This window comes from Phacochoerus africanus, chromosome 4 (genome assembly GCF_016906955.1).
Source record: "Phacochoerus africanus isolate WHEZ1 chromosome 4, ROS_Pafr_v1, whole genome shotgun sequence".
Taxonomy (NCBI): Eukaryota; Metazoa; Chordata; class Mammalia; order Artiodactyla; family Suidae; genus Phacochoerus; species Phacochoerus africanus.
Genome location: NC_062547.1, coordinates 10,550,234 through 10,560,678, shown reverse-complemented (window position 1 = coordinate 10,560,678; position 10,445 = coordinate 10,550,234). Strand labels below are relative to the sequence as shown.

At 49.2% G+C, this 10,445-nt stretch overlaps 1 protein-coding gene across 1 annotated transcript; it reads left to right on the top strand.

Annotated features, from left to right (window-relative positions):
* The first annotated feature begins 2,421 nt into the window (after positions 1-2,421).
* Positions 2,422-9,980, top strand: LOC125123946 (pregnancy-associated glycoprotein 2-like). The gene is made up of 9 exons (XM_047774118.1): positions 2,422-2,474; positions 3,581-3,746; positions 4,537-4,654; positions 4,745-4,863; positions 5,265-5,464; positions 6,385-6,501; positions 8,256-8,397; positions 8,485-8,583; positions 9,828-9,980. Exons 1-9 carry the CDS (start codon positions 2,422-2,424, stop codon positions 9,978-9,980), a joined length of 1,167 nt encoding a protein of 388 aa, XP_047630074.1.
* The last annotated feature ends 465 nt before the right edge of the window (positions 9,981-10,445 follow it).

The window sequence follows — 10,445 nt, the reverse complement described above, 5'->3', positions numbered from 1 at the left end:
ATCTGTTCTCAATATTGACAGATGTGTTTATTTTTTGATTCTGTAATACATTGACATGGTTGCAAAGTCAAATTATAAAGCAAGAAAAATCTCATTTCCATCTCTTCCCCTCCCCCATAATTATAATTTGTATTAGATTTTTGTTATTCTTCAACTGTTCCTTAGTGTAAATATGCATCTATGTGTACGTAAAAGCAGCAAACTATAAGGATTGTTCTGTTCCCTCTTTTCAAAAGTCTAAACAGTATACTGCATGTAAAATACATAACCTACCAGGATCTACTGTACAGAAGAGGGAACTCTGCTCAATATTTTATAACAACCTATAAGGGAACAGAATCTGGGAAAAAAAGATACATGTATGTATAGCTGAACTACTTTGCTGTACACCTAAAACTAACACAACATCGTAAATGAATTATACTTCAAATTGAAAAAAATAAAAATTTTAAAGGGAGAAACATTCAATTGCTTCTATAAAAATAACAACAAAAATAACCCCCAAACAACATACCCTAAAGATCTCAGCCATTCCATTCCTCTCTCCATCCAGGTTATGTCGAGTTCTGCACAAGCCCTATATACCTGATTAGATATACCCCTGTGGATGGTCACTTCAGGTAGGTTTTTAATTTTTCACCTTTACAAATAAAATTGCAGTGAACGGCTTGCACATATGATGTTTGGCATTATTGCCAGTGTATCTTTGGGATAGGTCCATAGAAGGACAATTGCTGAGTTAGAGAATACATGTATAGATCATTTGCTACGTACTTTCAGGTCCCCTCCATAAGGACTGAACCACCAAACCTAAATTTTAACAGTGTGCAAAACGAGAAGGAAGACACAGTGGCCCGCGCATCTTCTGTCACCCAGCTAGTGATTAGGTCAGCCACCCATTTTTTTTTAAAACAAAGGACAGGTCTGTAGAGAGCTCACACAGGAATAACCAAATCCAGGGAGCCCTGAAGGAGCTACAAAATGCCATCGTCTTTAATTTGGTTGATAGAGGAGTTGAACTAGTAGCCCTGTTCATCTCAGGCTGAGCAGAAGCTCAGAGTGGTCTTTTTTTGGTCTTTGCTTGATAAGACAATTAAAATTAATTATTTCTTGGTATGTTTGGTTTGACAAACAAAATGTTTCAAGGCATGGATCCTATTTGGGAAATATATCAGGTGAGCAGCAAGTGGAAATTTTTATATTCACTGGCTTACCTGCTTCTGGTGGTCTTTCTTGACAAATGGAAGGAAAATTCGCATGGTTAAGATGCATTCAGTCTCTTATTCATTCGCCCAATGTGAATGGAACCTCCTCTCTCTCCCCTGTTGACTTTCACCTCCAGGGAAGAAAGAAAAACCTGCACAGCCTGTAGGCTGAATCCAGAACATAGGTACTCGATGTTGGGATCACACTATGTTTTCTGAAAAAAAGAGAGAGAGAAAAGGATGGGGGGTGGAGGGAGAATTAGGAGCTAACATTTGAAATCAGGGGGTTTTACATAAATATCCAGACTTCTGACTTCTCTGGAAAACTTGCCCAACCAGCCTGCTTTCCAGCATGGCAGCCACTGCTTGGAGCTAAGGAGAGGCTGCCCTAGCCCAGGAAGCCCGTCCAACCAGTCCATTCATTGCTCTTGCATCCTGGGCCATGAGTTTGTGAGAACTGCCCTAGACTGCCAGCTCCCTGAAGACAAGGACTGCCTGAGTCTGACTCAACTTTGACTTCCTGGCATCTGATCTGGACTCCAGCACACAGGGTCCTCCATTAATGTGTGTTGGATGAATAAAACATCTTTTGGATGCAAGCATCCCATTTCTTCCAATATTAAAACTGTGCCATTGTAATACAGCTCTAGCCTAGGTCTTGGAAGCAGATTGACATTCCAGATGCCCCTGATCTGTGCCATGGGTCCCTACTTAACTCACTTACATGTCAGTGGGCTGCCCCGAAAGTCTTCACTTTGCCATTTGACCTCTTTTCCTCCTCGAAATCTCCTCGTCAACAGAGGACAGCAGGGAACACCTCATGAAGTGGCTGCCAAAACCACATGAGATCATGAAATGTCAAGCATAGCTCCCAGCACTTATTTTTATCACGTTATTAGCGGTGTTTCATCTCTAATGTCACAAGCATCTCCCAACTCTTCGTTAGTCCTTGCACTTTGGTATAGTTATTCAACCAAGCAGCAAGGAAGAGATAGATGTAGAAATCTCGGTATTCTGAGAATTTTCTAAATCCACTCCCCAAGAACATTGATAGAGGTTAAGATCTTATCAGGAGGTCTGTATTTTTTATCAGTTCCATTAGTGGCCGACAAGGGAAAATTCAGGCATGTCAGAGCATATATAACTAGGAACTTCTAGCCACCACTGCATGCTCAGAACTCATTCTTTCCTGAGTACTTGGACCTAGTAACAAAACATGAAGTGGCTTGTGATCCTTGTGCTGGTGGCCCTCTCAGAGTGCTTAGTCATGTAAGTATGGGGACTAGAAGTGACATCATCTCTTTCTCTCTGGAATATTTCTTGTCATCCTCTTATTCTTCCACCCATTGGGGTTAGAATGGAATATCATCATTCCTGACAGTCTTAAACTTGAACTCTCACTTATCATTAAGTACTTTTCCATGGGTACCATGGGGCCCAGGGGTCTTAAGGTAGGCTGGCAGGATTGCACAAATCTGGGGGGCACCAGTCACTTTATGACCTATGTGAAAAAAATGGCACTCCTTGAATTTGTTCAGTGCACAACCTGTGCGACTGTCAGTGTGGTCCCATGGAACAGTGTTTCTCCTGCATTTGCTCCTAGGTCTTCTCTTGGCTCTCTCTCCATTTCTATATATATGTGTCTCTGGGGCTTCATCTCTGTATCTCTCTTTTTTTTTTTTCTCTCCACCTCTTTGGCTGTCTCTGCACTTGCAGAACACTCTGAGGTTTGGTTGATGTTCTTTTTTTCAATTTTGATTCATTCTCCATTCTCTTAATTTGCATAGTTTATTCCCTATTCCCTATCTCCTGGCTCTATCTCTCATCCCTTTCTTCTGATTGAGCCCTGGAGAAAGATCAGAAGGATTGCTGCTAAGCCTTTTGATCCCTAACAAGAATTATGACCACAGCCAAGTAATAAACTCCCTGTCCTGCATTTCAAATTCCTCCTCTGTAAAAACAGGATAATGATCCCCTTTCTCTCTCCTTCCCAGAGCTACTTTGAGGCAGATACAATGGGATGACAATAGCAATGGTAATGGCTGTCATTGTTGAGACTTCTCATATATCAGTTACATTACATACATCATTTTACTTAATAGCCAGAACATTCTATGTAGGGTGTGGGTTATTGTATTCCACTTTTTAGAGATGATTGAACTGAGGCTCCAAATGGTCATGTGGCTTATACAAAATTAAACAAAAAACCTGTATTCAAACCTATGTCTTTGCCATGGTCTTTGCAAGATGACACTCATAACAATGCTTGGAAAACACACAGCTCCATTGCAGTGCAAGGTGTGACAGTCATTCTACAACATGGACAGCTGTTGGCTATCTCTTATTTGTTTCCTTTTCCCAATGCACCGTGAAAGAATCCCTCTAATGAAGGTCAAGTCCATCCGAGAGAAGCTCAGGGAAAAAGGTTTGCTGGAAAATTTCCTGGAGGAACATCCTTATGACATGATCCAGAACCAAGGGAGCCAGAATTCTACCTTTAAAAGGAAAGTCATTCGTCACCGCTTGAGGAACTACTTCGATGTGAGTGAAAGGGGAGGAAGGCCCCACAGCGCCCCCTGGTGATTTGGTCAAGCCTGGGGTTCCCCTGGAGGGGCCAGGAGGGATGTTGGGGCTGGGGCCCCTGCAGGAAGCAGCACCACAGAGAGATCTGGCGCCTCATACCCAGAGGAGAAGGTACTCCCACCCTCAATTCTTGGTCTGTGGTGACTCAGCCCAGCAATGACCAGGTGGCAGGTAAACCTCCATTTCTGTGTCAGAGATATGTCATTGGCATGAGGAAGATTCTTCTCTTTGAACTAAGGGAGCCGCTGAGCTACAGATGAAGGGTGAGACAAATCAAACAATTAAGCCAATTGCAAAGAAAGTTGGAAACCCCAGGAAGAGTAAGTTTGCCTCCGAAGACCCAAAAATGATACCAGTAAAAAGTTATTGAGCCCCTTTAGTGGGTGACACTGCAGAAATCTAATACAATATGGTTATGGCTACCTTTCTATAAAAGGTCTTATCTCTATTTCCCAAGAATGTGGAGTCCAGCCTGAGACACAGACAAAGAATAAATGAATATCACATAAAAGGGCCAACTGCAGGATGTTGACAGGACATGCTTTGGGTTTGGGCGAAGGAAGGAGAAGGACGTGCTCAGGCTGGGCCTTGAGGGGACACTGGAGAGCTGCTCCAATGAGGCACTGGTCTGAGCACAGGCTGTGAGGTGGGGCGTGGGCAAGGGACCATGAGGTTGGTGGCAGCTCAAGAAACCAGGGTGACCAGGGCACACAGTTCTGTCCTGACTGCCCCTCCCCGGACCCTACAGATGGTCTACGTGGGCAACATCACCATTGGAACACCCCCCCAGCAGTTCAGCGTGGTCTTTGACACGGGCTCAACTGACTTGTGGGTGCCCTCCGTCTACTGCCACAGCATGGCCTGTGGTGAGTGCACACCCCCTGCCCCTCTGGTGCTCCCCCCAACCCCCTTCTCGGTCAAGCAAGCTGATGGAAATTCATCTCCTCTGTCTGCAGTTACACACGATATCTTCGACCCTTTTCAATCCAGCACCTTCCGGTTTGCGGCCACACACATCCGACTAGAATACGGTTCTGGGATAGTGTCAGGATATCTTGGCTATGACACCGTTCGGGTAATGTGGGCACCACAAGCTCAGGCAGGGCCAGTCCTGGATGGCACTGTTATTTTCCAGATAGACACAGGATCCCTTGGGAGGGCCTGCCTTTCCCAAAGTCCCAAATGGCTGGCAACCTGCTTGCCCTTCAGGACGGTGTCTCAGTTCCCTGCCAGGATGAGGGCATAAGGCCAATCTAGTAACTGCAGACAGTATTTGCAGAGGTTATGGGTTGAAATCCACAGCCTTGCACAAATGGAACCCAAATCCTGGTCTAGCTTGGCCTATGGTCAAGCCAGGGCTCAGGAAGGCCTTAAGTTCTCTGCAAGCTAATGGCATCTCCCTTCCCCACCTCGACCCCAGCCCAGCCTCAATCCCGGTTCCCAAAACTTCACATGAGAACATCCACCTCTCAACAGATTGGGACACTTATCATCATGGGCCAGGGATTTTGCATCACCTCGTGGGAAGAAAGTAAGACCTTTGAACATGCTCCCTTTGATGGCATGCTGGGCCTGGGCTATGCCAGCCTCGGGATCCGTGGGGTCACTCCTGTCTTTGACAACATAAAGAGACGGGGCTTCCTTGATCAGCCTGTCTTTGCCTTCTACTTGAGCACGTAAGTCTGAGTGGGATAAGCCCTCTCTACACATCAGCTGTAAGAAGGTTCCAGTTGCATGAAAAATTCTAGCCTATGTAATCCAGAAGTTCCCTAAGAGATAGTATACACTGGGGTCAAACCAGCTGTGACCCCAGGGCCATATCTAGCCCTGCCACAGGTTTTTATAAATAAAGTTTTATTGTAACATATCCATCCTCATGAGGCCAAAGGCAGCATTTGGTCCAGGGAGGTGGAGGAAAGAGGAGGAGCAGTGGAGGGGTCAGGATTCAGGCGGGAGGAGGAGAGAACGGGATTCGCTGAGGGATTCGATAAGGAAGGAAGGACAGGGATGGGGGGACTCTTTCTTCCTCACTCACATTTGACCAGGAGCCCAAGACCAGCTAGAGCACTGGCCCCTGCTGTAGGAACGTGTGGGACCCCTTGTGGAAAAAGCTTGCGTTTCAGGACAGAGATGGCAGAGGCATGGGGCCCTGCTGAATGGGGGGCCCATGGACAGCACAGGTCACAAGCCCAGGAACCTGACCCTGGGTGAGCCTGATCCACGCCCTTGGCACCCTCAGGTCTCAGCTTTCCTGAAAATTGACAGGCTGGCCCAGTGGAAGCCCCAGCCCTCCAGTCTGGTATCCCCTGAGGGACTCTCTCAGCAATCTGATTGCAGGAGGGGGCCAGGCCCTCTGGAAAGGGTGGGTGCTCAGAGCTTGGCTAGGATTCCCAGGTTCAAACCTCTTCTGGGCCACTCATTAGCCGGTCAGGTACTCAGCTCTCCATGCCTCAATTTCTGCATCTGCAAAATGGGATCATAGCAGTGCCTCTGATGGGTGGATAAGCACAGCCCTCAACAGTGCCTGGTATGTGGCCGAACTTGAGAAAAGGCACCCATTATTCTCCTACACTCACCTTCTGACTCCTCTCCTCAGCAAGAGTGAGCAGGGCAGCGTGGTGATATTTGGTGGTGTTGACCACAGATACTACAGAGGAGACCTCAGGTGGGTGCCCCTGTCGAAACCGCACTACTGGCAGATCGCCTTGGACAGGTAAGCCCCTCCCTCTAAGGGCCACCCTGAAGGATGTGCACACAGACACGGGAAGGCACACACCCCTGCATGCACAGACACACCATCACACACACACAGATACACACACACATATACTCCACAGACAATGACACACTAAGAAACACAGAGACACACACAGGCACACAGAGACACATAGGCAAACACACACAGCCACACAGACACACCAAGACACAAAAATACAGAGATACATGGACAGACACATGCACCTTGCAGAGATTTATAATCATCCAGGCGTCCTGACCAGGGCCCAGAGAAGCTTGTGCAACCTAGGGACGTGGCAGCTTCCGCGTCCCCTAAAGGGGGACCCTAAAGTGTCCTGAAAGGAGGATCAGGGAGACTTCCACGAGCCTGAGCAGGCTGGTGCTAAGATGACCAACCGTCCACGGCTACTCAGGCCCAAGCAGGTGATTAGTGCACAGGGTCACCAGTGGGAAAACAGGACACATCCTGGACAAACTGGGAAAACGGGTCTCCTTAGGGAGAAGCTACCCAGCAGTTCACAGAGATTGGCTGCATTCTTGAGTCTGGAAATCAAATCATGGAGTTCCTCTCATGGCTCAGTGGTAACAACCCCAACTAGTATCCATTAGGTCACGGGTTTGATCCCTGGCCTTGCTGAGTGGGTCAAGGATCCAGCATTGCCGTGAGCTATGGTGTAGGTTGCAGACATGGCTCGGATCGGCATTGCTGTGCTTGTAGCAGGGGCTGGCAGCTGCAGTTCCAATTCGACCTAGAGCCTGGGAACTTCTATATGGGGCAGGTACAGCCCTGCCCCCCCAAAAGAAAGCAAATCATGCAGAGAGACACCTCCTGACCCTGACCCACCCAGCCCCCTCCCAGGCACACAGGGGGACAGGGACTATGACAGGGACCACCAGGGATCCCAGAGTGGCCTCAGAACGAGAGGCAGGAGTTGAGCCCCTCAGACAAGAGCTTCCATGTCCATTGGAGGCCCCTGGGCAAGCTCAGTCATTGCCTACCTGGGGGGGTCTCAGTGTCTGAGCCAGGCTGGGGGGTGGGGCTGGGCGATAATGTCTCCCAGGGCACCCTGGGCCCCCCTCCCCACCACAGCGAGTGTCTGCTGCCCCAGAAAACATAGGAGGTCACTCTGGGTGTTGACCCATTATTTCTCAGACACCAGAAACAGGTCCCTGGTTGTCCCCCATTCATGTCTTCATTCATTCATTCATTCATTCATTCATTCAACAAACCCATGGTGTGGATCTGCTGTGTGCTGGGAACAGAGAATACCCCTTGCTCTTACAGACCTAGCATCTAGGAAGGTGGACATACAGGAAACGAGTCGCACGAAGAATAAATTACCACTTTGTGCCAGGCTAGACATGAGAAAATCTGTACAGACAATATCCAAGAGAGGAGCCTGATCAAGTCTGAGGGTGGGGAGGTGGAGGGGAGAGAATTTCCTGAAAAGTGACAATTAAGCTGCAACCTGGATGTTTAGGAGAAATCAACCAAAGGGGATGGAGGCCTTCTAGAAATGTGACAAGCATGTGCCAAGGCCCTGAGGCAAAAAAGAGCCTGGTGCATTCAAGAACTGAAAGGAAATCAAGGAAGATGAAATGACCAAAACAAAGGAAAACAGAGTGGGGGATGAGCTGGAGGATGGTTCTGAAGACAGTCGAAGTAGTGGTTGCAGCAGTGGGAGGAGAGCAGAGTGATCCTGGTGCCCACTTTGTCCCACTGTCTGGCAGGATCTCCTGGAGAGGGTATGTTATTGCTTGTAAGGCTGGCTGCCAGGCCATCGTGGATACCGGAACCTCGTTGCTGCGTGGTCCAAATGCAGCTGTCAGAATCATCCAGAAGCTCATCGGCGCCCATTACTTCAATCGTGAGGTAAAGGATCCTTGCCCAGGGGCACCCTGGGGCTCTTCACACAGTAAGGAACAACTAAGCCAACCTTTCTCCCTCTTTGGCAAACAGTATGTGATCCGATGTAGTGCCCCAGACACCCTGCCTGACATCGTTTTCACCATTAACAATGTCCACTACCCAGTGCCAGCTCGTGCCTACATCCGAAAGGTGAGATGCCAACTCTGGGGGCTGGTTCTTAAAACCCGGACTTTCAGGAACCATTAGACTGCTTAGTGCTGGGAGGAAGGGGCCCCCTACAGGCCAAGATGCACTACTGCAGATGCTGTTAAGGCCTCCCCCAACCCCACCTCCACTGCCACACCCCCCCCCAAAGCAGGACCTCCCTCAAAACCAGCCTCTTGAAGGCAAAGGGAAGACTAGGACAACCACCATCCTGAAATAAAGATGGAGACTCCACCCCAGGCAGGCGCAGTGCCAGGCACAAGGAGAGGGGACCACTAAGGGCCTCAGCCCTCAAGGAGCTTCCGGTCAACCAGGGCCCACGGATGGATGACACAGAATCCCTGTGATCATCAGGCTGAGGGACAAGGGGGGTTGGCTGAGGACACTGCCAGTGTGTTGTCCCGCCAGAGTGGTTCACAGTCTCCCTGCCCATCTCCAAAGTGCCCTGGTTTGGATGATGATTAGAGGGTTTCCCGAGTCCTAGGCTGCACCTGCCCTTCGTAAGGCCCAGTTCCCCCTCTGGGAGCTGGGACACCAGACCAGCCCTGGGCAGGGGTTGGAGGCCCTCCTGCATGAAGGGGACACAGTGACTGCACAGCCCCTGGCTCAGACTTTAGCATTAATACATGTCAGCTCCCGATGGGAATTGAGAGGAGGCTGAAGGAGCTCAAAGAAGGCTTTGAGGAAGAGAGGGAATTTCAATGATTCTAAACCCCCAGCCTCATGGAGTGGTGAGAAGCCCCTCTGAGGTGGAGGCAAATCGACACTGGGCTCTGTGCCCCTGGACCCCTGGGGGCTATGCCAAGGGATGCCAGGGGCAGCTCTAGCTGATGAAGCTAGAGACAAGGGAGCACAGAGGCAAGTTACCGAACCCAGCCTGGAGTGGCCAAAGAGGGTGAGCAGGGGTCCAGGAAGGCCACCCGAGTGGGGGTGGGGGGAGAGGCGCTGAGCGCAGCCTTAAAGAACAGGTTGTGGGGAAAGGGGCAAGAAAAGGCCTTCTGTGCAGAGAGAACAGCCAGCCTGGGGCAGAAGGAAAGAAACAGCAGGGAGTTGGAGGGCAGCTACAGACTGCCTGGTTCTTGGGTGGACAGCCCCCTTCCTCAGCTGCTCAGAGAGCCACGTGGCTCTTACCTAAGGAGGGAGATGAAACCCAGAAGGTCAGCTCTGGATACAGAGGGCAGTGACAGGTGAGGGCTCTGGCTCACTGCTGTGTCTTTTGGTCTCCCCAGAACAGTAACGGAATCTGCCTCAGCAACTTTAAAGGGCTCATAGGTTATTTCAACCGCGAAGAGATATGGATCCTGGGTGACGTCTTCTTAAGGCTGTATTTCACCGTTTTTGATCGAGGACAGAACAGGATTGGCCTGGCTACTGCAGTGTAAAAGCTGGGACTGCTTCCAGAAAGAACCAGGCCCAAACACACATTTACTTCACACTTAGGGCATTCTTGCCCAGGGAGCGCAGTTTGACTGGGGTTCAGTGTTCTGCAAAGCCTTGTTCTCAGTAAAGAATAAAGGATTGCCTTTGCAATGGTGCTGATACCAACCAGCGCCTCTCATTGAGTCTGGGTGGTGCCTCATAATCTTTAGGACTCGACGACCTAGTCTGAACCACAACTGAGAGGAGCCCATCTCCACGAGATTTCCAAAGGAAGGGCAGACTTATTGGAAGGATACTGGGGATCCAGGATATAGGAACCAGAGCAGATCCAAAGATCTCAGTGACTGGACTCAAGACACCAGAAGCAATCTGCTCACTCTTTCCCTCCCTCGCTCTTTCCCTCCTCTCATCTTTCATTCTCTAGCCTCACAGTTTTCATTGCTCAGGCTTCTGAACATAATGGAGGA

What these genes read in the sequence shown, in the direction of transcription:
- LOC125123946 (XM_047774118.1), top strand. Translation starts at nt 2,422, where the DNA reads ATGAAGTGGCTTGTGATCCTTGTGCTGGTGGCCCTCTCAGAGTGCTTA. An exon ending in TGGCAGATCGCCTTGGACAG is followed by an intron (nt 6,502 to 8,255) that starts GTAAGCCCCTCC and finishes ACTGTCTGGCAG; the next exon opens with GATCTCCTGGAGAGGGTATG. An exon ending in CTCGTGCCTACATCCGAAAG is followed by an intron (nt 8,584 to 9,827) that starts GTGAGATGCCAA and finishes TGGTCTCCCCAG; the next exon opens with AACAGTAACGGAATCTGCCT.